This window comes from Macrotis lagotis, chromosome X (assembly GCF_037893015.1).
Source record: "Macrotis lagotis isolate mMagLag1 chromosome X, bilby.v1.9.chrom.fasta, whole genome shotgun sequence".
In the NCBI taxonomy this organism is placed as follows: domain Eukaryota; kingdom Metazoa; phylum Chordata; class Mammalia; order Peramelemorphia; family Peramelidae; genus Macrotis; species Macrotis lagotis.
Genome location: NC_133666.1, coordinates 522036107 through 522062983, shown reverse-complemented (window position 1 = coordinate 522062983; position 26877 = coordinate 522036107). Strand labels below are relative to the sequence as shown.

Genomic DNA, 26877 nt, shown 5'->3' with positions numbered 1-26877 from the left:
ATATAGTTTGTTCAACTGTGGTTGATCAATCCAATATAAACTCTGGAGGGCTTTATATCAGCTCGGCACAAACAGTCCTTATGAACATTTGGAATGGAGATGTCTCTAAATTTGCGTATTTCCTGTTTCTTTTCAGTTCCTGCAATGTATTCTAAATGAAACCAGGAATATACTGATCATTACCATGCAACTTCTGGTAATAGATAACAAAGGGGATCTCAGTCTGAAGGCTTTACATGTGGTTACTGGCAGAGGGAAGAAACTCTTGTGGCACACTGATCTCCTGGTTTGATTGTAGTGGTAACAGTATTTCAAGGGATGGGAATGGGCACAAGTGTAGTGACAGAGAAAGAGATTAAGATCTGGAAGGCATCTTCTTGATAATCTTGTTTAAAAATAAAACCCCATCATTTTACATATGAAGAAAGAGAAGCCCAAAGAAGTGAAAATAGTTTACCCAAGGGTTATAAGGTAGTAACCATTAAAATCAAGATTTAAATCCATAGCCTCTGTCCAGAAATCTGGCAAATTTTCCACAGTTCCTCTAGACCCACTGATGATAAGAATTCTATTACTGTACTTCTCTTATAGGGAGGTATTTCTGTCAGAGTTATGGATCATGGAAAGGCTAAGCAATTTATAACTGACCAAACTGAATTTATTTGTGATATTAACTTTTCTGGACATAATAGACAATTTCTACTTCCTATCAATTATTCTATTATTTTTACACTGCTGCAGCAACTGGCAAGGATGTGCAAGTGAATTTCAAATAAAATTTTTGGGAAATTGAAGAATGACTGAATAAATAATATTATAGGTATGTGATGGAATACTACTGTGCTATCAGACATAAGGTAAAAGGTTATTTCAAAATGACATGAAAAAATCTATATGAAATGATGCAGAGAGAAGTCAGCAGAACCAGAAGAATAATATACTGTAGCATCAATATTATGAAGCTGAATTTTTTGAGTACTTTGGTAAATTGAATAAGAATGAAAGGAATAGGGGCAGCTAGGTGGTACAGTGGATAAAGCACCGGCCCTGGAGTTAGGAGGACCTGAGTTCAAATCGGACCTCAGACACTTAATAATTACCTAGCAGTATGGCCTTGGGCAAGCCACTTAACCCCATTTTCCTTGCAAAAATCTAAAAAAAAAATGAAAGGAGCAGAATAAGGAAAACAATTTCTATGGTAACAGCATTGTAAAAACAAAAAACTTTGGAAGTTTTAAGAAAATGATCAATGTGATAACCATTTATAATAGAAAGGGGATACATTTAAGGTAAAAAGTAAGAGAAATATATTTTTGTATACAGACTTGGAGGAATTTTATTTTGCTTTGCTATACGAATATTTAAAAAATTGTTTCATTTGTTTTCTTTTGTTCAGTTAGGTGGGGGTAGGTGGAAGAGAAAGTAGATTTGTTACTTTTTTAAAAATAAAAAAGTGCTACAGATGGGAAATGCTGTGTGTACTTTCAGATGAGGTAACTGTTAACTGTTACTTTGTTAGAAGAAATATCTCATGGAGTGGGAATAATCTGTAAATATTTGAATTGTAAAAACAAAACTTTAGTAAATTTTTAGGTAAAATGAATAATCTATGTTCAGAGTGTACTTTAAGGCTTGTAAAGGACTTTGTTCATAATATAATCCTGTAGGTCAGGAGTAACAGCTATTATTATCCCCATTCTACAAATGGGGAAATGGAACCTCATATTGGTTAAACAATCAGTCCATGTTGGTTAAACAACCAGTCCATGGTCACATAGCTATTATGAGTCCCAGCCATCATTCAACCCACTGACCTGTATTACACTATGAACTGATAAGATAATTAATTCAAATCATATCTCTACCAGTACATCCTGGGTACCATAAATTCCCATGGAGATAATAATACTTCATATTTATATAATCCTTTGAATTTTAAAAAGACTCAAAACAATCCCATGATGTAAGTGGTGTAAATATTATCATACCCATTTCATAGAAAAGGAAACTGAGGCTCAGGAGAATTAAAGGGATTGGTTAATATCAAACAGCTAGTAAAGTATCAAAGCCAGAACACAAACTCCTATTTCTTGACTCCAAGATCAGTGCTTTTCCCACCGTACCCCAGAACTCTGAGAGAAACCACAGTAGCTGAGGAAAAGGAAGGAAAAAAAATCAAGATTAAGCTTAGTGGAAAAAAACCAACGTCAAAGCACAAGTGGAAACTAAATCCTACTGGAGTTTTTGAGGCATTTATCATCAATGCATCCTACACATATTAACTTGTTCCTTCTTTAAGCAATGATGTAGTTCTTGACTTCCTGGTAAGCATAACCACCAACATACCACATGAGAAACACATTGTCTAACAGCTAAGACCTGGAAGTCCCAGATATTTTCAGAGAAATCCTGCTTTTGCAATATGACTATGAGGATTTGCCTTAGCTTATGAATTGTGAAATCCTAAAAAACAAAACAAAAACCAACTAAAAAACCAACTAAACCCAAGTCAAAGAAAATACCTTTCTCTCTTCTGTCATCTACTTCATCAATATGTTTTCCAAAGTCACAAATAATAATACTGTGACTAATATTGTCTTCCTTATACTGTGCCACCAGAATGAAGTAAGGCTTCTGGGACTGTTCACTACCTATGCCTATATGATGAAAGCATGCTTTCAGAGGGCTGGGGAGTGAGACTATTAATAGGAACACCTAAGGACAGGTCAGGGAGAATGCTCAGCTTGGTCCTGGGCCTGTGAAATGGAGACCACTAAAGTGCCCACCTCTATCGAATCCTCTCTATACCTTAACGACCCTGGGAAGCTCTCTGGAATGTCCAGGGTAAACAAGATAGAGGGTTTGGGGTTGGCAAATTACAAACATTCTCTTTTTTCTCTTTCCTTGGCCAAATGCTTTGTAGTCATTCATTGCCTGGGAGACAGGCAGCTCCTCTTGGGCATTTGAGGCTGGGAAATAAAGTATTTTATCCTAGTGACATTGTTTTGTTTGTCTTGGCAAACAATCCTGGTAATTAAGTCTATATGTTACTTGCACAGTGGTGCCACAGTCCTAATGGCTGGCATCACAAACCAATTTGTTTAGATTTCTCTCTAACTCCAAAAATTATCTAAAAATAGATAACCAAGAACCAAGACCTCATGTTTCATATTTGCATCACTCTGGCTGAAATAGGATAAAGATTGTAGTCTATTCTGAACTTCTCTCAAAACTGACTCCTGCCCTAGTTCTTCCCCCTTCTACCTCAGTTTATTGGTGGCTTTCATAATGAATGATTTTCTCCATTCCTTAATCTCTCCCTCCCTTCCTATTTTCTCAGTTATGGGTAAAAAGAAAACCAAAATGAAACAAAACAAAACTCTAGTGAACTTTCCTTTCTGAGAGAAAACACTGTACAACTTTCATGGCAATTGCCAATTATGGTCTTGAATCACTTGATTATACTTATATCTATCCCTATCATATTTTTCCAACTAAACTCTGGGTTCCAAGATGGCAGGGCTAATGTATTTGCCACAATGCCTACTCAGCATAGAACTTTACCATGGAGTAAATGCTTTGATGATAATGATGATGCAGATGATGATGCGGGTAAAATCATTAATATGATTTTATATTATTAGTCCAGTGCAGTGGTGTGAAGCTGGTGGACACTAAATCCTTTGGTTTCATATCTGAAATTAGATATCTAGAGTATAAGTAATTTAGAAGAATCTGGGGCATGGTGGAGAAAAAGCATGCCTTAAGACTACTGTGGTCCAGTGGTAAGACTACTTGTTCCAAGTCAGAGTTTCTGGGTTCAAATTCTGCCTCTGAGACTTGGACAAGATAATAAATCTCCCCCAATCTCAGTTTACTGATCCACAAACTGAGGAGATAGAACTACATCTCTCAGACTCAAAGTTTTCTTCCAGAGCTAGATTTAAGATTCTAAAGACAATAAAAGTTTTAAGTCCCTCTTCTGACACTCACTTGTGGCTGAGGTCAAGTCACTTCATTTTTCAGTATAACTCAGTCTCTCTATCAACTCTAGTAAGGTTGTCCATCTGAATTATTGGAAAGAGTTATACCAATGAAATCACAGGTTTTAAAATAACAATAATAACAATAAATCTACACCCTTGGAATAATCAGTGCTAAATGAACATTTTCTCTATGTAACTATAGAGACAATATCACAGTCACACCAAAAACAATAGATCACCTCTTTGTACCATGCCCTTTATTCCCTGCTACCATCACCTGCTAGATTGTATTTACTGGCAAATATATAACTTTGCTTGCATTCACAGAAGTTGGCTTCAAACAAGCCAGTCCAGACAAGCACACAGCAGAGGGTACAGGCTATCATTTTAGATAGTGATTGGGTAGGATGAGTTAATTAGTAAGGGAGTGGTAAATACATTCAAGGGGAGTTGAAGAGAGTACAGAACTGTTTTAGGAACTATAAGCAAATTAGAGAAACAAATGTTTAGACTTTTTTTTAATGGAGTGGATGAGCAGAGACATTTTACTTATGGATAGTGACTGGACCTCCACAAAAACATACAGGCATACAGGGGCAGGGGCAAGGTCAAGCAATGGGAGTAAGATTCTTCCATTGGAAGACAAAAAGGAAAGAAATAAGACAAAAAATGTGTTTTAAGGAGTTCAATTGTGTGTATGTGTGTGTGTTGCGGGGTGCTGGAGTCTGAGGATAATAGAAAATTGTATGAAAAATGTAAGATGAGGTGGGGAAGGGGTAGAGGGAGGTGAAGAATAGAGAAACAATAAAGGATTTAAAGAGTTAGGAGAGAGAGATTTCTTTAGAAGACTGTGAAGCAGACAGGAAGTCAGTGATGAATTCTGAGAACAGGACTGATGTGTATTCCAGCGATGAAAAGATGCTAAAGGAATCTTTGGTATGTTCCGCACTGTGCAGGCTGCTAAATTGGGTTGTATGGGCACATCACCTTGGTGTCTAGGAAAGTGTTCTGGTTCACTGACACTTGAATAATTCAGCTCCCAAAATGTTAATCATTTTCCATGATGATGTTATGCAAATAGTCATTGCTTTTATTTGAAGGTGATTCTTAAAATAAAAAGCCAGGCAGTTTTTTTCAAGGTCTCATTAATGAGAGTTTGGAGTACATACAATAGAAAAGAAGAAAAAAACCTAAAGTCTTATCCTAAACAAAGTACCAGATAGCATATTGGGACTGAGTGGCAGAATAATGATCAATACAGACTACTGCAAAGATATCCTTCTCCTCCATTCAGTATCAGATTTACATATTCCATATACAGGAAATGTCTCAAAAATCCTTCAAGCTATTTCCATGGTGCCAAATCTTAATTAAAACTTGTTTGCTGCTTGGGCTATAACTGCCCCCTGCAAGACTCTCTATAATAATTTCAGGTTGTTGCATTTCTAAATCACCTTGTTGACTGTGCCTGTTTTTCCATGCTAGGATGAATTTTTAAAAATCCTTGTATGGCATAAATAAACCAGCAGAATTTAAGGCAAAGAAGTTCAGAAAATTGGCAAGGTCACAGACAAAGTCAAGAGTGGAGCAGGTCCTAGAAGACAGCTAAACAGGATTCATTGAGAGCTCACAAAGTTGAAGGAAGGTCTTGTGATAGAAGAAATCTCAGACTCCTGGTCAAACACAGCTGTACATATACTTACTCAAGTCATCTTCCTGGATATCCTAGGACCAACTGTTTCCCTCTCTCCTAGCTCAACAGATGGAAATTTTTTCTTTAGGCAGGTGTGAGGAATAAGTCACAGAGGTATTACCTTCAAATTAATGCATTCTCAGTATAGACATGGCAGCACATTAAACTAAAATTATTATCCAGAGTATCCATAGAACCAAATAATGAACTAGTTCTAAGGGAAACTGGACCCAGATGAAAACAATGGTTATTGTCTTTTCACAACAGAATAAGGATACAAATAAAAAGCTGTCAGTATTTATGCTTACAAAGCAATTTATGCTAGAAAATTAGTTCTTTAACCACTGTGCTCAGGACTGTTAAGAAACTAAAAACAGTCTAAGGTTGAGTTTATATGCTTTGTGATCTTAGACTAATATCTAGTTAATATAATCTCCATTGCAGTCAATATGGAATAATTAATCCCCTAAATCTGCTATGGTCCTGAATTATCAAAGAGTATTTTTGAAGGCCCTATCTAGATAGTTTAAATTTGTAGATACAGAATGGAGCTGTATAGAGTCAGTTATATCACTATCAATTCTAAGAGTTTACAATTAAGTAATTATCTGATCTGAAAGTATATAATGATAAAATTCACCCAATAACTGTCAAATCCACACACCACATTGCATAACCCAGGCATAGCCTATGGGTATTTGTCTTGCATGAGTACTTTTAAATAAAGTAGTTTAAACTTCCTGGGAGAAGTAAATACACCAGTCTAGCAAGAAACTTTATGTAAGCTACAAACCAGATTCTCTCAATATAGTATTTTCTTCTTGTCCCTTTTCTAGTCTATTCCATCTAGTTACATAATCAGCTCCTCAAACAAAACTCACCATTTCTAACTATAGGAGGCAAATGAATAGTACAAAGAAGGGAAATTATTCATCTAAATAGCATTTCGTTTCATGTTCATAATACTTGATGGGTTCCCATAACATAAGGTCACATCCCACTGTGAAGACTTTTTTCACTCCTTTCTTTTTTTTTTCTTTTTGGTGAGAGACATTTGAAAGGAATCACAGAGGGATTAGATTTATTATCACTGAAGTATTTCATTAGGGAGACACTGTAATGTGGTGAACGGAACACAGAAATTCAGTCATTTGGAATCAGAAGAGCTGAGTTCAAATCCTGATTCTGCCATTAATGACAACCTTAATTAATTTCTCTGGTTTTCACGTTTCTGGAATGTAAAAATGGGAAAAAATAAAATTTGCCCTGTATAACTCAAAGGATTACTTGTAAGAATCACAAACTCATCATCAGCTTTAGAGTTCAGAGAGAGACCTCTGATTTAACATCTTCAGATAAAGAAAGTAAGACTTAGAGACTGTGATTGGCTAAGTCACCAAATAGTTAGCAGCTATCATTTTGATTGCTGACCAGAAGTAAAATACAAGCAAAGGTAAGGTTTTCTCTATGGTTGTCAAATAATAAGTGCTATTGTCAGTTACAGATTTATTCATCTCTCATCTCCCCAAAAGTAAAGCAAGGATAAGGAGGTCACAAATTTCAAAGTAATTTTGGTCCTTGCTTAAGAATTTTAATGTTAAAATCCACCATTGGTAAATAAAATATATTGGATTACAAAATAATTTCTCTTTTTTAGAGCAAAGCTCTTGGCATAGCTTCAGATAAATGTAATCCAATATACATTTGAATTTATTAACTTTATATTTGTCCTGCATGTATTTTCATGCAAACTTATCTCCCCTTTGAGAATAGAAACTCCTCCCCCTTTTTTATAGTTTGTATCCCTAGTGCCTATAAAAGTTTTAATAGATTGGTTGATTCTGTCAATTATTTAAGGAAGCAATACTGCTCGGGGATTGCCTATATCCATAAGAGGAGAAAATTACCCCAAGAATTCTTTATTTAAAGAGGAAATTCTCATCTCATTGTCCAACATTTCAGTAAGCTGGAAAGAGATTCTTTTACCTATATAAAATAATGTTATTACCTAGAAGATGAACTATAGAAATGAATTTAAATACCCTTTGTTGACCTAGACAGAAAAACATGAAGCTTGACTTTCTGACCAGACATGGAAAAGGTGAAATGGAATGGCATGAGTTCTGGATTTGGAGTCAAAAGAATTGTGTTCAAGTCCTTCTGGGCTTGTTTTCCCCATTTGTAAAATGAGGGAGTTGGAGTAGGTGAAGCCCTTACTGCACTGTGGTTCTCTAAGTGGATGCCCCTCAGTGCATTTACTGTAAAAATGATCAAGAGATTATTAACTATTTTGCTAATAGCTGTTTACCCATTAGTGCAGACAATCAAAAAATTACCAACAGTAAAGCCACAACTAATTCCTATGGCTCGCAGATAATAAAACAGTTTATTCACAACCTGAACAGTCAAATACCTAGGGTAAGAAGCAATTCAAATGATAAGGAAAAGTAGGAAAGACTTCCCAAGCAATCACAACCCTGAATGTCAATCAGTCAATACAAAATTCCAATGAAAAAAAGCATTCCTGAGTCTTATGTCCCTACTCCCTACTCAATTAGAGTAACTTTTTTTTCTTTTTACATTCCAGAGCTTTTTAAACACCTCTAAGGAAGGTTCTCATTGCTCTGTCTTCTGGAATATAAACATTCACGACAAAGAATCCACTCTGAATTCTCAGGTAACCGAGTCAATACAAGGTGTGCTGTGGCCCTACTCTTCCCCCCACCCCCCTCCCAAGTCTAACTGCTCTTTACGTTAGGTAAGGGTTGCGCGCTCATTCCCTAACACCGATGAGTACAATAAAATGGGAGAGACACGGCAAATTCCATCCTTCTTTGCCAAGGATCAGTGCAGAGGCAGAATTGCTGGAACAATACCCTTCCTTTCAAGGGACCAAAAGAAAAGTTTCTGCCTCGAATTTTCAGGCAAAAGCTGTACCTACCTGAGCGTACTTTCAGGTCATCATTTCAGAAAGTAACCTGATGCACCCAGACTTTGCTATATGATGGGGGGGGAATCTCAAAACAATCCACTAACCCAGTCAAGATGCCTGGAGTTTTGGTATCTCTCACTGAAACACAGATGGCACACTGAAACAAATCCCCAGGGGGAGGAAGCCAGCTTCGAGATCCGGCAGCTCTGATTCCCCTTGGAAGAGGTCCCTATCCCGAGCCCCGAAGGCTCCAAGGGGGAAAAGTAGAAGAGACTTTTAGCTAATGCCTCCTCTTTTTCAGGGCTCAGATAATATTGTATATCTTTACCGGATACTTTCAAAAGGACTTAGAGAAAAACCTTCTATAGCGGGTCATTTCCTTCAACAACTTTCAGAGGGACCGGTCCCCGCTCCAGACTCTTGACAGAACTTCTCGGATAAACCTAGCCCGGGGTCTTCCACCTTAAGCTAATCACATCCCTGACCCAGGGGACTTGAGAATGCAGAACCGAAACGCCGCGAAGCAACAAGTTTTAGCAAGAAACCTGCAAAAAGACGGGTTCTTTTACCTTGTACTTCATTTCTGCAGCAGTAAATTCAGTCGCTTTCTGGAACTAGTGAGACTGCATTGAAGGCTCAAGAATCTGCCTCTCCATGGAGTGCTGGCTTAAATCAAAACGAGAGTAGGTCCCAGGATTGAAAGCTGGTTAGTCAGTTTAGAAATCTGCTGAGTTCTGGACACTGCGAAGTTTCCAAGGTATCTGAGCTCATTGTTTTGATTGAGGGCAAGTCTGACTACTGAACTCATTTGCATCTCTTCCCCTCATTGGCCAGAAGGGGAGAGATTCAGTGGGACAAGGTAAAACCGATGCCACCCCCATCTCTTAGTTTCTAAAAACTTGACAAAGAAGGCTTAATGGAATGGGACGTTTTTTTTAAACTCAGAAAAGGGGTGGGAAGACGGGGAGAAAACAACCTCTCTTCCAAACTTGATCCCCCCCCCCCAAAAAAAAGTCACAATGGAAAAAGAGAGAAAATTCTTTTTAAGATTAACTCAATTTTAAAAGAAATCTGCCCCACAAAGCAAGTTCTGACAGTCCTGCTTCCTGTGACCTAGCAACTCCTTCATACACCCGCTTCATTTCAAAGCTATTCACCTCACAATCTCGACATGAAACGGACTCTAGGAACAAAAGGTTTTCTGTTTCCAGCCCCCTTTTTACTAACCACCCCTGCTGATATCTCTTTTGGAGGGGGGGGGGGTGACGTTGTTTGCTTTTTTTGTTCTTTTCAGTGTTCAAAGTACTCTGAGCGTCAAGCCCCTGACACAAATCCCGATGGCAAAACCACCAGAACTTTCCTGAATTCTCATGAGTGCTTGGCTTCGGTATCACGAACACTCAGTGACCTTCCCTGACTGCTTAGTTAAGGAGAAAGAAAGGTCTTTAGGTTAGATTTTTTACCTCTCATTTGGTAGTAGCCTGAACATCCTCTCTACATTTTTTCCTTCACTAGATTGATTCTTTTGAAGATTGTCCACTTCTATCTCCAGTTTTTGAACACTGTGCTATTCCCATTTTGTTTGACCTTCTTGCTTTCAGGTTGAAGATGACCCATTAACCCATCAATCCTTTATAAGAAGAACAAAAGGTGCCAATCCCTGGATTAGACACTTTTGAGTGTGAAACTTCAGTGATGTAGTCTTGTTTAAGACGTTGCATTACACACATTTAGGTTCTTAGATGACATGGTGATTTCAGCCCTCCTTAGGAACAGATCTCCCTGCAACTTTTTCATTCTATGTGATCCATACTCAAATCTTTCCATAAATTCTCCATAGAGCATCTTTCCCAATGGACTGGGTGAACTTCTGGTGCCTCTTTGAATTTACCAAGTATACAAAGGTAGCACTCTGGCTTTACCCACATTGTTGTCACTCATTTTCTATATGGAATTCAAATTTCCTTTTCCAGTATAATAGTTTCTTTTTTTTAGGTTTTTTTTGCAAGGCAAATAGGGTTAAGTGGCTTGCCCAAGGCCACACAGCTAGGTAATTATTAAGTGTCTGAGAACGAATTTGAACCCAGGTACTCCTGACTCCAAGGCCAGTGCTTTACCCACTTCGCCACGAAGCCGCCCCCAGTATAATAGTTTCTTGATGATGTCCTTTATTGAACATTCATTAATTAAACAATTTGAGTCACCTAGTTACTCACTCTCCCCTAGGGAAAACACAAAACACTGGCACTGATTTCATGATTTCTGTTAGGATGCAAAATTCTCATCAATGGACAAACTTAGTCCTCTTAGGTATTCATCTAAAGGGGGAAGAGAGGAAGGAAAAAAGAAAGCTGAAGCTGTATCTTAGTATCCTGTTTGCTCCTTTTCACTGGGCCTCAAGATTAGGGTTTGGTGGATCCAGACAATAAGAATCCGTGAGTGGGATGGACTCCAACCAGACTACATGACTTGGATGGAAAATCAGCCTTTATATTTTTTCTAACCGAGTTGGATTGAAATCAGTATTTTCCAAGTCCCAGATGGATTAAAACGCTGCTTTTAATGATGTAAGCAAAGAGGGCAAGAAAGCATTGTCCTTGAAAAGCTGTTTCCAGATTCAGGGTGGAACCCCAGTTTTACAGTTTAATGCAACCCCGATTCCCTGGAAATAGCCCACCATCAGGCATTGCTAGGTTTCCACTTTATAGCTTCAGTTCTGGTTTGTAATATTTGGGCTGCTTTAGTCTCCTCCTAATCCTTTTTTTTTTCATATCAGAGTTTACAAAGAAAATGGACCCAAATGATTTTATGAATTTTTTTTCCCCCTTTACAAGAAATTGAGGCACTACCAGTTAGCTTTTCTATTCTGAAGGTAAAGAAGACTAAGAGATCTCTGACAGTGCTCGAAATTATTTTTGGGTCTGTCTACATTAGAAAGAACAATTAGTTTTTGGCCTTTTCATCTCTAAGGGCATATAGGAGGTCTATATAATATTCTCCAGATTTCCCTAACAGTTCTCTTTGATCAACTATGTGATTATTATGTTAGAAGATATAGCCCTTCTATATGAATATGATGAAATACTACTGTACTGTAAGGAAGAGTATGGGGATGGTTTCAGAGAAACTTGGAAAGACATGTATATGCTGATACAGAGTGAAGTGAGGAAGTATGAGGAATTTAATTGTAAAACCAAAGAAATAATATTTAAAGTCTAACAACTGAAAGGCTGAGGATCAATTACATTGATTGATTCGATGCCCACAATTCAGGGAGAAAGATTTCCTCAATGATGCTATCTACTTCCTGATAGCTCAGGGTACAGATTGAGATGTTTTATTTAGACATAGCTATTGTGAAAATTTATTTTGCTTGACTATATGTCTTTGTTACAGGGGCTTTGTTATTTTTCTTTCTATGTGGGGGAGGCGAGAAAAGGAAGGTGGGAGAAAGAGAAAAACCCTTTATTTTTTTTCCTCCTGAGAAGTGTCTTCACATATAGAGGCAACTTAGTATAGTTGACAGAGCACAGATGCCGAATAAGAGCACCTAGATTCAAGTTCTGATTTGTATTTCCCAGGTTCAAGCTGGAAGGGAATTGAGAAGCATTAAAAATTCTTCATTTTACAAATAAGTCAACTAAGAACCAAGGAGGTTAGGTAACCTGCTCAAGAACAACAAGCAGATAGTAATCATTGGGGGGGGGTGTAGGATTTGATCTGAGGTCCCTAAATTCCAAAGCTGATACTCTTGCCTTGAATCATATCAACTTCCTATTTTCTAGCTATATGCTCATGACAAGTTTGAGCTTCAATTTCCTTACATGTAAAATACATTAGTTTTACTTGTGCCATGTATCTTATATGGTTATTGCTTGGAAAGCACTTTGTAAGTCCTAAAATCCTGTCGGAATGTACTATTATTATGTTTTGATAATTTTTGTCTTAAGAAGATGCTAAATCTTATTCCTTTCTGCCAAAGGGTAAATTGTTCTATTTCTTTCAGAACTCAATTCACAGAATCGCAAACTAGCAGGAATCCCAGAGGTTATCTATTGCCTTCTAGAATATCCCCAACCCACCATTCATCTTGTCTTGGAAGACTTTCAGTGAGAGGAAACCCATTACTTTCCCAGACTGTCCATTACTATTTTTTTTGGTAACGTTCTAAGTATTAGGAACTTATTCCTTATATTGACCCCAAAACTGTCTCTGCAACTTTCAGTCTTTTCTCCCTGTTCTTCTTCCTGGAGCCAAGCCAGACAATTTCAATCCTTCTTCCATAAAATTGCCTTCAAATAAGTGAAGACAAATCTCTTGTCTACCCTCTTCTGACCTCCAACCACCAAGTCTTCTCTCAAGGCTAAGCATATCCAGTTGGTCCAATATATAAAATTAGTTAAGAAAAATTTAATATATATTATAAAGGAATTTGAATGTCAAATAGAAAAGATTGCATTTGATTGTAAGAGATGATACTTTATACCCCTACTTCATTTAATGTAATACAAGAAGTGTAAGACCTTGATGTGAAATGTATGGTTTATTTGGTTCATATCCCCAGTTCCTTTATGAGACATGAATCTCTTTAATTGGGTTAATAAGGGTCTGGCCTAATTGACTAATTAAATAAACTGATTATGCCTTTGTGAAATTTTAAATAATAGTATTTCATAAATTAATTCAACAGCAAAATAGTCAAGCTTCAGAGGCTTCCACACATAGGAGCATCTTGAAAAAGCAAACCTTTTCCCCTATGTCAGAGAGATGGGAAGGGGTAGAAGTGAGCCTGAAGGGAATGCCATATTTCTCCTATTCACAAGACCACATAGATGCAGAAGCACTATACATTCAACTGAGACAAGAGAGAGAGGTGTACCAAGGGCAAATAGACCCAGAAAGGAAATAAACAGTTTCAAGGTACATGAACCTTTAAACTAGAAAATAATTACAGCTATGATTTCAAGAAAGTTGTGAGTTTATCCTTTGGCTACAAATATCCTCTATATATGTACCTCACTACCATCATATTCTTTAAGATTAAGCCCATTCTTTACCTATACAAGAAATTTTCTATAGACCTCCAAGGGATTAATGAATAAATTTCAGGAAAAAATATTAAATAGAATAGAAAAATTAAAACTTTATTTGAATAATTTTCTACTAAAATTTAGCATTTTAAAAATTATTTAAACATATTATTCTGAGAAGCCTATTCATAGGTTTCACCACACTGTCAAAAAGGGTGATATGAAATTAATATTAATATTAATAACAATGCCTGCCCTATATTTTATGAATACTTGTAGGAAAGTGGGCTCCAAGTTTTGGGGGCAAATATTTTATAACAACTATTCTGACTTTACCAACTTAGTAAATACTTTTGCAACAAATTAATTTAGACTTGACTGACAATAGATTTGAAGTAAATTAATGGGGGCTCATGAATGATGATAGTACTTGAAACTCTAGTGGCCATCTGAATTAGGATTAGAATCCTGAGGGAATAAATAGCTGGCTGCTGCCTATGGATTTGAATGCTAGTACAAATGGGAGTTAGAACAATGGATCTAGAGGGAATGCAATAGAAAGTCAATAAAAGTTTTTTGAGTAGTAGAGTGAAATGATCAATTCTGAATTTTAGGAATATCAGTTTGATAAATATATGGAAGATGGGGTTAAATAAGGAAAAGATGGGAGGCATGGAGACTAATTAGGAGAATATTCCAATAGTTCAGGAAGGAGCTGATGAAGGCCTAAATTGAGTATGATCACATATGTGTGGAGAAAAGGTGATAAATAAAATAAATGTTATACAGGTAAAATCAGCAACTGTCAATTGATAAGATAATTGGGATGAGGAAGAATGAAGAGGCTATGATAGATTCATAATTATGAACCTAGGTAACACAAAAGATGATGGTGTCCTTGATCAAAATAGAGAAGGCTACAAGGGGAAGGCAATTTCAAAAAGAAGATAATAAATTCTGCTTTGTACAGATTTAGTTTTAGGTGTTGATAGGACTTGTAGATTAATGATACAGAACTGGAGATCAGGAGAGAGAGGTAAGACTTAAATAGAGTTGAGAGTTCAATTATATAGAACCCAAGAGAATTGATGAGATCATCAAGGGAGAGAATATTGAGAGAGAAGTAAAAGACACCCCAAACAGAGCCCTAGGGTCACCTATAGTTAAGGGGTGGGACACAATTGATAATTTAGCAAAGTATACTGATAAGATATCACATTGTTAGAAAGAGAACCCAGAGAAGAGAATATCAAAAAAAAATGTAGAGAGGAAAGAATAATCTGGAAGGCAGAGTATTCATCCATTGTCAAATATTACAGAGAAATCAAGAAAGGTCAGGACAGAGAAGAGGCCTTTTGATTTAATAACAAAGAGATCACTGGTAATTTTAGAGAAAGCAGTTTCATTTTAGTGTAGTGGGTTTAGAAATCCAATTTCTGCTGAGTAGTTGAATTGATGTAAGGAAGTAGAGGCAATGAATGTGAAACTTCAAGAGCTTTTAGAAGTAATTTGTGATAGTGGAAAGGGCAGAGAATTTAGATCCAGAGGATGTGGGTTTGTATACTAGCACTTGGTACTTGTATACACTTAGGTAAATCATTTAACTTTGGTACCTCAGTTTGTACAGCTGTAAAATGAAGGAAATGGACTTCATGAACTCTAAGATCTTTTCTGACTTTTAAGTGAAGCTTTTTAAAAGTAGGGGAGATCTGAGTGTGTATGTTAGCAACAGGGAATGATTTACTGGAGGAGAAATAGAGATGGGACAGAAGGATAAGAAGATGTGTTGGAATGAAAATCAAGGACACAAATGGAGAGTGTAATTCTATCAGGAAGGACTAGCTCTTTCACCATATCATACTATTGACTCTTATTGAGTTTATAATCCACTAAAACCCTCAAATCTTTTTTTTTTTACAGGAACTATTGTATAGCTATACCATGTCCTGTCTATACTTGTGCAATTGAGTTGGGTTTTTTTTTTTACTCAAGTAGGGGATTTTAAATTTATCCCAATGAAATTTCATTTTATTAGGTTTAGTCTCTCATTCTAGTAAGCTGAGATCTTTTTAGATACTGGTTCTTGATCTAAACCTGTGATTCAACATGAAATTCATGTCTTCCAACTTGGTGTCATGAATTAATCTGACAGGCATGCCACTTATGCCTGCATCCAAATTCATTGATAATAATGTTGTAGACAGAACCAAACATAGGTCCATGGGACATTCCACTAGTAATTATTTTATTGATTACCTAATATAGATCATGAATCTCATTTTTCAGATGGGAAAACTGAAGCCTAATGAAATGAATTAAGTACATATACAAGGTTATGTGAAACTGAAATTCAACAATCTAGTTAGTTTTATAGAAAGACATGTGATCTTCCCCTATAGCATTTTTATTGCAAATAGAATGTAATGGAAAGAATACTGCATTAGGGATGAAGAGATCTAAGTTAAATCTCAACTTAACCCACTTTTATCCTGTGCTTTAGGGTTTGCAAAATTCTTTCTTTGCCATAGTGCAAAACACCCTCCCCCATTACTAGCGATGAAACTGAGGCTCAGAGAGATGAGGTTTCTTCATTTTTGTAAAATAAGAGCATCAAACCAATTTTTAAAGGGCTCCTTTCAACATCCCATCTCCTTTCTTTGTATTAGAATTTGTTGACTGAATTTCACATATAAAAAGAGCAACTATGACAACCAGTGGTTCATGGCTTGTCTCAAAAGCTGCAATAACTTGACATTGTCATTGACCACTGTGGTGGGATACCTCTTTTCAAGTTCAACAACAAACATTATTAACTTAATAAAGTTGAAAATAAAGCATAGCTCTATCAATCTTTATACCACAATATTTGTGGGGTAGACAGGAAGATGGCCTAAGCTTCTCTCATACCAGGGAAGTCTTAGGACCTATATCTCCAAAGATTTTACCAAAAACTACTTGAGAATGAGGATTGTTTCATTTTGGGATTTGTATCCACAGCATTTAGTACTGTGTGAATTTGGGAAGCCACTAAGGCTTTTTTAGACTTAAATTTCCTTTTCTTTAAAAAAGGGAGTCAGATAAAATAAACCTAAAGTTCTTTCCAGTTCTAAGTCTATTTTCCTGAATTAAATGTTTATTGAATTGATTGAACTGACAACTTAATTTTTCTAGTTTTCCTGTGATGATGTTTCTGAAAACCCAAGAGAATTTTCTACATTGACCCAATTGGCCAAAACATGTGTGAGAGTTGTGAAAAGTCCTGACCCTTCCTAGTGATGAGTACCAAATGAAGGAGAACAAATTCAAAGAAGAGCGCACCTCAGCAAAGGTTAGTCCAAACCATATCCCCTACAATTCCTATTATAACACACATCATAGAATGATCATATAACCTTTATATCAATATTTTCAGTGAAAGGAAACACTACCACTCAAAACTAGCTATTCTACTTAGGAATAGCTCTAAATGTTAACAAGTTTCCTCTGACTTTGCCCTATGACTCTGTTCAACTTCTATTCATATCTTTTCTATGCTTAGGGCCAAAAAGGATATATCTAATCCCTCTTTTACATGACAACCCTTCAAATATTTGAAGACAGCTATCATATCCCCCTGAGCAATCTCTCCTTAGGCTAACCATCTCTATTTCCTTCCATTCATCTTCACATGGTATAGATTTGAGATCTTTCACCATTCTGGTTGTTCTCTAACTCATTAATGTCTTTCCTAAACTGTGGTGCTATTTCCTGAACACAGTATTCCAGATGTGGTCTGACCAAGGCAAAGTCTAATGGAACTATGACCTCTGTATTCCTAGAAGAAATGTCTGTTTTAATGCAGCCAACATCACATTAGCTTTTTTGGCTGCCATGTCATATGGATGACTCACATTGAGGTTACAATTTACTAATTTTTACTGGCTGTCCCCCATGTCTGGAATGCTTTCCTTCTTCATCTCTGCCTCCTGGCTTTTCCCCTGGCTTCCTTCAATTTGCAGCTAAAATTCCATCCTTCTACCAAAAAAAATCATTCCTGATTCTCCTTTATTCCAGTTCATCTCTTCTTGTTGATTGTCTCCAATTTAGCCTTCCCACATTTTGCATATATGTAGTTATTTGTGTGTTTTTTTCCCATTAGATTGTAAGCTCCTTGAGAGCAGAAACTGGATTTTGTCTTTTTTTTTTGTATTTCTAGTACTTAGTACAGTGCTTGAACCTAGGAAAGACTTAATAAATCTTAAAAGACTAACTAAAAAAATGCTCTGAATTTTTCAAACAAAACCATATAAACCATACTCTCTCCCCATCTGGAACTTGTCAAGTTACTTTTTTGAACCCAAGTGCAAGATTCATTGATCCCTATTAAAATTCAAAATGAATACAGGAGCATTCCAAAGCCCTTGTTTTCCTGCCTTTACCAGGGATCCTAAGAAAATTGCATCTTTTGACTCCAGGCATTCTTTATGCCTATGCCCCATGCCTAAAATGCTCTCTGACCTCTGCTCCAAGTACTGACCTTCCTGACTTCTTTTAAGTCCCAACAAACATCCTAGTTTCTATAGGAAGCCTCCTTCCACTCCTCTTAATTCCAGTGCCTTGCCTCTGTTAATCATCTTCTATTGATCCTGCTTTCTATATGTTTGTGTGTTGTCTTCACTAGATTTGTAAGCTCCTTGAGGACAGGGACTGTCTTTTGCTTCTTTTTTGTAACTCCAGTGCTTAACATATGTCTAGTACATGGTAGACACTTAATAAATGTTTATTGATTAATTGAAGGGACCTCAGAGGACATCAAATCCTAATTCATTATGTCATATATTATTTTGTTTTATATGAGAAAACTGAGGATCATAGGGGCTAAGGTGCTTGCCTATGGGCATGCAATACGTAAGAATCAGAGGCAGGATCTAAACCTGAGTCCCAGTTCAGCCTTTTTTTTTTTTTAGTTTTTTTTTTTTTGAAAGGCAAATGGGGTTAAGTGGTTTGCCCAAGGCCACACAGCTAGGTAATTATTAAGTGTCTGAGACCGGATTTGAACCCAGGTACTCCTGACTCCAGGGCCCGTGCTTTATCCACTACGCCACCTGGCTGCCCCTCCAGTTCAGCCTTTTGACAACTCTCTTCCTCTACAAATATTTGCTTTCTCTATTTTTACTACATTTCTACTATTTTTACTCTGTTTTACTATATGGAATATACCCATTGTGAGTTCCAGTACTTCACTAAGCTTATGGTAGTTGCTATAATTGTTGATGTTTTTTATTTCATAAGATATTTACATATCTCATTTTCACAAAAGCATATATTTGGAGAAGTTGATCTCTGTTTTCTGAGTCAAAGAGAAAAATGTAGTTAATTTGCTTGTTAACTAAGTTTTCTAAAATGATAGTTAAATGTATATCAAATGTAATTTGAAATCACAGTGATGATTTTTTGAATATTCTCTTATTTAAATGATCAATGTTAAAAAAAAGGTTTGTTCAGTAGGAAAAAAAATCTGGTACAGATAGCTTATAGGATTCAGAGTTGAAAGTCACCTTAAAGGCATTATAATGTCTTTCATTTTACAAGTAAGAAAATTGAAGCTCAGAGAGGATAAGTGACTTGTGGAAGATAAAACATAACAAGTATATGTTGTAAGATTTGAACATGTCTTCTTGATTCTGAACCCAAAGCTTTATCTACCCAGCTGCTTCTAAATTTTTACACTTTTGTAACCAGTTAGTTTGATGATTGGTATGAATGTGTGGAGAGATTTTTTACATTTCATGGTTTTTACTGACTCATATAAGGAAGACAAGGCAACATGGCACTGTTTTTGGAGAACCAACATAAAAGTCAAGAAAATCTGGAATTGAGCCCTGCCTAGAATAGAAATGATGAAACTGAGCAAGTCAGTTAATTGAGGTTTTAAGATTAAAAGTTGTGGAGAGGGCATGAACCTATCATGTTAGAGGAAATTTCTTCATCTGGAAGTTCTCCATTGGAATCACTCATCTGGTCCCTATACCTATTCTATATGGAAAAACATTCGAAGGTACATTTTTAACAGGAACTTAATGCTAAAAGAGGATGGATGCTTTCATATGGGTAATTTCTACTTCCTTTTCTTACATACTTTAGCTTATCAAAATAAAGAACTTGCTACGTGAAACTTTTTTGTTATTGTTTAGTCATTTCAGGCTCTTGATGACCTTATTTGGGGTTTTCCTGGCAAAGAGACTCAAGTAGTTTGTTACTTCCTTCATTTTTACAAAGGGGGAAAGTGAGGCAACTGTTGAGTCCCTTGCCCAGGATCATATAGCTAGCAAGTATCTGAGGCCACATTTAAATTCAGGAAGATAAGATGGCTCAGGCCTAATATTCTTATCCATTGTGCTGCCTGCATGAAACTATAAGAAGAAATGTTTGACCATATATACACATGAAGGCCAAGATAATCTACCATGATCACTGGATATTGAATGAAGACAATATTTACTCCTTACTAAAAGTCTTCTCCCATATGAGTTAGAGGCCAGTTCTCAGTTTGATTATTTTTTTAGGTTTTTGCAAGGCAAATGGGGTTAAGTGGCTTGCCCAAGGCCACACAGCTAGGTAATTATTAAGTGTTTGAGACTGGATTTGAACGCAGGTACTCCTCACTCCAGGGCCAGTGCTTTATCCACTGCTCCACCTAGCCGTCCTCTCAGTTTGATTTTAAAAATAGTTTTAATCACCTATGTTATGAAGAATGGGAGAGGAGAAATTAAAAAAAACAAGATAAAATCCCTGAACCCTCATGAAGTTTATAATCTAGTTGTGGGGAGGGGGTGTACAACACACAAATTATCATAAGGTAAGAGAAATTCATAAAGAGGTTAAAACAAAGTATAATGTGAAGTCTAAGGGAATTAAAGATCATTACTGTCTGGGGAGAGATATCAGAGGATGATTATTGGAATTGGTTGAACTTTAAAAGACAGTCAGGAATTTAATGATGTAAGGAGGGAGAGAGAAAGGAAAACATGCATTGATTTCAACAGGTGCAGGAAAGTACAGCTGGTAGTCTAATTTGACTGTAGTGGTATACATGAGGTAGTGTGGGAAGTTTGAAAGGCATGGTGACACCAAAGAGGAGAGAACCTTGTATATCAGGCAAAAGACTGAACTTTATTCATTAGGACATAAAGAGTCACTAAAGAGTAGAGGACCGACTTGAGGAAATTGATGTAGAAGGAACATTTGTCTATTAGTAGTGTGAAAGATTGTTTTGAAAAGTGAAAGACCTATTGGTAGACAATGGCAATAGCCCTCACTCAAGTCTTTGAGGATCAGTACTAGGTGGTTATGCACATAGAGAAGAAGGAATTGGTATGAGAAAGATTACTAAAACTTAATAGAATGGATCTGTTGACTTTATAAGAGGTGAAGGAAAAAGAAGAGACAAAGACTATATACATGAAGAGCTGAGTGAGGTTTTGGTACCATCAAAGGAAGTAAGCATTTGGGGGGGAGGGGAACTTGGTTCATGTTAAATTTGAGGTGCTTACAGGACACTCAGGGAGACATGTCATGGAGAAAATTGAAGAGGGTGGTCAGTGGCTAAGACAGAGGTGAAACAAGTTTAGCAATGTCACTTGAGGGTTATTCGAATTATCGAAATATTGCCTGAAACCTAAATCTATGAGAAGGAACCAGATTGTCAAAGGCAAAGGGAGAAAGATATTTTGTGAGGATGTTTCACCCATTGCCTTACACAGAGTGAATGTTCTGTGAATACTGAACAAAATGACAAAAATCCTAGTTTATTCTTACATTGCTTGAACTTTGAGGACTCATGAATTTTAAAAATCTCAGGTGCATTTCTAGTTTTGCAGAACCTTATAGATAAGATGATGATGATGATGATGATGATAATGACAGCTGACATTTATATAATGCTTTTTAAAAGGTATTTTATGTGAATTATCTCAATAAAGATAGAAAGTTTGAGGAGAAAGATTCCTATATTTCCACTCTCTCCTATCATAACTCTTTCTTATAAGTTGAAGAAGAAAATCTGTGTAAAGGCTAGTCTGGGTAATTAGGTAGTACTATAGATAGAATATGGGGCATGGAATTAAGAAGACTCATCTCACTAGCTATATGACCCTGGGCAAGTCATTTTTATCCTATTTGTTTCACTTTCTTCATCTATAAAATGAGTTGGAAAAGGAAATATCAGTATCTTTGTCAAGAAAATCCCAATGGAATCACAAAGAGTTGCTCATAACTAAAATGACTGAACAGCAAGTCTGTCAAAGGATAACTCCCTAAAGTCTTATAAGGGTTTTCATTGACATTTCTATTCTACTCTTCTATGTTGTCAGTCTCTAGGTCAGACTTGTTAAAAATTCAATGTTTTTAGAAGACAATCTAACCTGAAGGGGCAGTGATGAAATATTCTGATTGCCAAGCAACTTTCCTAGAGACAATGAGTGAACAAATACTTCAGTCCAAGGTGAGACATTCTTCCGCACCTCAAGGGACCCTATCAGATATGGTCCCTCTAGAAAGAATTCTACCCCTTCCCCCTTCCCCGCCCTAGCTACCAGGAATTACTATGCCAATGCTTTGTCAGCTTCCCTGATTGGGTTGTTCCAGGTCACCAAAGGCCTCATTGGGCAGCCCACTGGACCACCAGCTGGCATTGATGAGAGGGTAGGAGGAATGTGAGCACAGCAGTATCTAAGTGTGCTTGAGGGAATTCGAGAGAGAACCAAAGCAAAAGGAATGTATGTGGGGACCCAGCACGCACCAGCCTGTGGTGTCTGAGAGTTCTGAAGGGATCCATTCATTGTAGAAAGCAAACAAAGAGTTTCAACAATCTGTAATCTTTTATTTTGTCTCTAGCAGGAATGCCTTTTCAACTTGGGGCAGTGGCTGGGGGGGGGGGGGAGTACCAACAGCTAATGTCATCTTGCCTTTAGAAGTGTGGACAGCCACATGCCATCCAGCCCACTGGTGCAGAGAAATAAAAGGCTGTTCTCTTCTGTATAAGGAAAGATGAAGGAGGGTCTTGCTAATGAGGACACAGAGAATTTTTTTACGGTTTCACTAAGTCATGCCATTGTGGTTTAAAGATGTTAAATATAAGTTTAGCTAAGTTGCTTAAGTGTTAGTACCCAGTGATTTTAAGACTTGAGGACAGAGTCAAAGGGGTGTTGCAAGTGTTTTCTTGAGTTTCAGTGCATGTGGTTTAGAGCATGACTCATGTCCTAAGCAGGCTTTGGAGTTCCTGGGCTTGGAAGGGGATGGAGACCTGTGAAGAAAGGGGCTTGTGCCTAAATTGACTCCAGAATATTGCTTCTCTTATAAGGGAGCAAACTACAGTGATTTTTGATTACTTTTTCTTGGAGTAACTAAAATAACCTAGAACAGATCAAAATATAGATAGAATGAATGTTATTAACTTCTTTTCCTTTTAATTTGCATATGTTTACCTTAGGATTCCTTTCTGAGAGGGATAAAGTCTGGAAAGCAATTCTACTAAATCTAATGAAATTGTAAAGGGTATGTAAACACTAGAATTATGTCATCAGATTATGGCATACTAGAATTAGGGTTTTGAAAATTGAAACTTTGGGGTTAAAAAAAACTGGTGTGAATGTTAAACTTATAGAACACATTACTCTAGGTGATCATACAGGTTGATAATATGTATACAAAATTTAGATTCTTTAATGAATAATGAATCATGGATTATTAGAAAAAGCATACAACCAACATCTTCACAGAAGCAATTCCAATGTTAATCAATTAAATTAAACCTGTTCTCCCACAGAGTATCACTTGGTACCACTATCAGAAATGGAAAACTGATCTGGATGTATCAAGAGCATAACACAGTTTGTCATGTCTTAATATCATGAGATTAAGAGTTGCAGGAAATTTTGGAAATTCTCTAAGTTAATATTTAACCAACCTGGGCCTTAGCTTTTTCTATAAAATAAGGGACTTGGAATAGATAAAGATCCAAGCTCTTAATCTATTACTCTATGATGCTTATATTATTAAAGAAATTAAAGCCAACAAAGGTGAAGGGACATACCCAAGGTTGCTCAGGATGTAACCTGGTGAGTTTTGAATCTAGTCCTCCTTGTTTCTTGGGTATGAGCAACAGAAATCTTAGAGAACCTTGACCAATTATTTGGATAGTGGATTATAAGGATTAAAAATAAGAAGATTGCTTCCAGGTGGTACCAAATACATATCAGAAGATTTTGCTAATGGGGAAGAACTGGGGAAAAAAAATTCATGCCTCAGTGGCTAGGTGGTGCAGTGGATAGAGCACGGGCCCTGGAGTCAGGAGTACCTGAGTTCAAATCCAACCTCAGATACTTAATGATTACCTAGTTGTGTGGCCTTGGTTGGGAGGGGGTGGAGTCATGCCTGTGATTGGTCCTAAAAGACAAACTGTGAATATAAACTTTTCTGTATTTTCCTTCCTGTTCTCATGACATAATGGAACAAGGAATTTGAGACAAAGAAAAATCACTGTTCCTCCACCCCACTAAATTCATTATCTATAGAACTGATCTAATTCTCAAACCACATTTATTACTTTGAGCAGGTTGAGCTTTTTAAAAGTTGGTCTTTTTAAAGATTATTCTCTGTAAGATAACATGTCTTGCCTCCTTTTTCTATCATCAATGCAATTAGAAGTTATTTAATTAAATTTAATTATTAAATACCTACTGTGGGTAAAGTATTCTACATATGGTCCTACAGATTTTGCTTATTAGCAAGATCTCCATAGGTCAATGATAACAATTCTTTCCAATATTACCTATAGGGTGTGAAATTTTAAAAAAGTAAATCCTCAAAGTGAATTCAGTGATGTTTATTTTCAATGTATATATGGAGAGGTAGAAAAGCACAACTGGATAGTCAGTCTCATAGTTAGGACAACCTGAATGTAGTCATGATCGTGAAAGAATTACTTAATTTTTCAGTGACTCAAGTAGTTCTCAAAGACTGTGAGCTACACTAGAGATATAGATCCATATTAGGACAGGATATTTCCTCTCTAGAAGTTCCTTACATTGATGAAATCACACATCCAGACCAAATATATATAAACATAAACACACACAAAAAACATACACATAGACAAAGGGTTGAAATTAAAATGATCTTTTCTTGCTTATAATAATAAACATATAATAATAATAATAATAATAATAATAAACTTCATTTATAAGGAAAACATCATATGTTATATATAGGAAAGAGGAGTAGATATCCTCTTGATTCATTCTTTCTACTTTCTTAGGATCCATCAAGTCAGCACTGGACAGTAGCTAAACTTTGACTTCCAGCAACTTGATTCCTTGGGTTAATCCCGAGTTATCCCACAGAGCATCACTTGGTATCACTATCAGAAATGGTATATTTGGAAGTGATAGTGGGGAGGGTGTTAGCCAGGTCTTCTCTTTCCCAATTACTCATTTCTTTAGCTAAAAGAAATATCTCCTACAGTCCCCAAGATACAGTTTAAAAAAAATCCTGATAGGAATGATAAAGGATCATAAAATTTCTGGCAGTGATACTCTGTGTATATGTGTGTATATTTGTGTGTATTTGCATATGTGTGTATGTATGAGAGAAAATGGAGAGAGAAGAAAGCTGAAGAAATGATAAAATAGACACAGACAATGCTAAACTAAGAATTCTAAGGTGGTGATGGGTTGTAGATTGGGCCACGCAGGAAGTACAACCAGTTATCTCCTTGAAATGAAGATGAAAATGGAATCATTAAGTTGTAATGATTAAAAGTATGAAATATATATTCCTATTCTCATACTAAAAAAAGGTGTGTGTGTGTGTGTGTGTGTGTGTGTGTGTGTGTGTGTGTGTGTGTGTGTTGGGAGAAGTTGGTTAATTTGTATCTAAATTTGTGAATAAACAAAACTATTTGCATAATGCTGATTTTAAATTTTCTTGCCAATTAATATGCCTATGATAAATCACTACAGTATATTTTAAAATGCTTCTTCTCATTACAGTAGCAGCCAAAACAACTTCATGAAGATAAACGTGTGCAAAAAAAAATCACAGCGTAAAGTTATGTAAGTTTCTATTTTAGAATCATCTGGTTCTAATTTGCTAAATTTACTATGTTGGAACTGATGCCAAAGTGTTACATTTGATTTATGGAAATACTTTAGGACATTTTTCCATCATGCTATTGTATAATATATTTACAGCTCTTTTGTTATTGTTAGAAAGATTATGAACCTTTTTTAAAAATGCTAGGAGCTTGGTGATATTTTATAAAATGCCATAAGATGTAATAAGAATCCTAGTAAACAATGACATTCACTAAGTAGCATTCCACTTGGTTTACCGATTTTTATTTTAATTGAACAAAGAGATCCATCTGGAAAATGAATGTTTGAAAGCTTCCACTTTCTGCCAAACCACTTCTTTTCAGTGCAGACTGTATTTTTTGGGGAAATATTTAAATAGCAGCCATACTGTGATACACTGCTAACCAAAAAAAAAAAAAAGGGAAAAAAAAAGGAATACCATAAACCCAGACATCACCCAAAAGAGGAAGCTTACAAAATATTCCAGTAAAACTGAATCTAAAAATATCAACCATTAGTAACTTTTGTACCAATGTGACTATAAGTTCTAAAATGGGTCTGAGACAGGGCAAGGACAAGAATGAGAAAGACAGAGGCTATCTTAGGTTGGGCTGTGTATGTAACAATTGTGCTCCCCTTTAACTTACCCCCAAATCTCCACTCCTTCCTCCAATTGTCTTCAGTCCCAAGTTCCAAACAAACATAGGGTTGTGTTATAGTCTCCAGGTGGCTTACAAGGTCTGTATATACTTCCAGATTCTTCTTGTACTTCCTGGAAGTGGCAGTCCAGCAACTACCCCAGAACACTTTGCAGACAACTAAATCCTCACACCAACATCTTCACAGAAGCAATCCTATTACACTACAGTTTAACCAAACAAACCTACCTTGACTTTTCAAAGAGGTTTATATGCCTGTATGAATGATGTGCTACTTTTGTTTTTATCACTCAGCTTTTACTTAATTTACCGAAAATAAGAGATTTTTAATTTCACACTCACACAGAGGGATAGTTGTTAAGGAAATTTCCCTCCTCATGAAGTATTTTATTGTAGTTAAATGGGGAAATCTTATGATCTATTATAAATTAGATTATTTTTTGCAGACAATCTCAAAAAATTAC

General features: G+C 36.4%; 1 protein-coding gene and 1 long non-coding RNA gene across 4 annotated transcripts in view; one reads left to right on the top strand and one right to left on the bottom strand.

Moving 5' to 3' along the window:
• NEDD9 (neural precursor cell expressed, developmentally down-regulated 9) overlaps positions 1–26877 on the bottom strand; it is a 229980-nt gene that overhangs the window by 47526 nt on the left and 155577 nt on the right. The window contains exon 1 of one of the 3 annotated variants that reach the window (XM_074208028.1): positions 9181–9506. The exons of the other annotated variants lie outside the window; for them this stretch is intronic. Coding sequence (XP_074064129.1) covers positions 9181–9192 — 12 coding nt within the window. The 5' untranslated portion in view covers positions 9193–9506. Of the gene's footprint in view, positions 1–9180; positions 9507–26877 lie in introns of those variants that run through there. 3 annotated transcript variants of the gene reach the window in all.
• LOC141502988 (uncharacterized) lies at positions 8218–25789 on the top strand. Its single transcript, XR_012472733.1, has 4 exons — positions 8218–8356; positions 16813–16969; positions 21993–23175; positions 25671–25789. It is a non-coding gene; the product is annotated as an uncharacterized LOC141502988 (long non-coding RNA).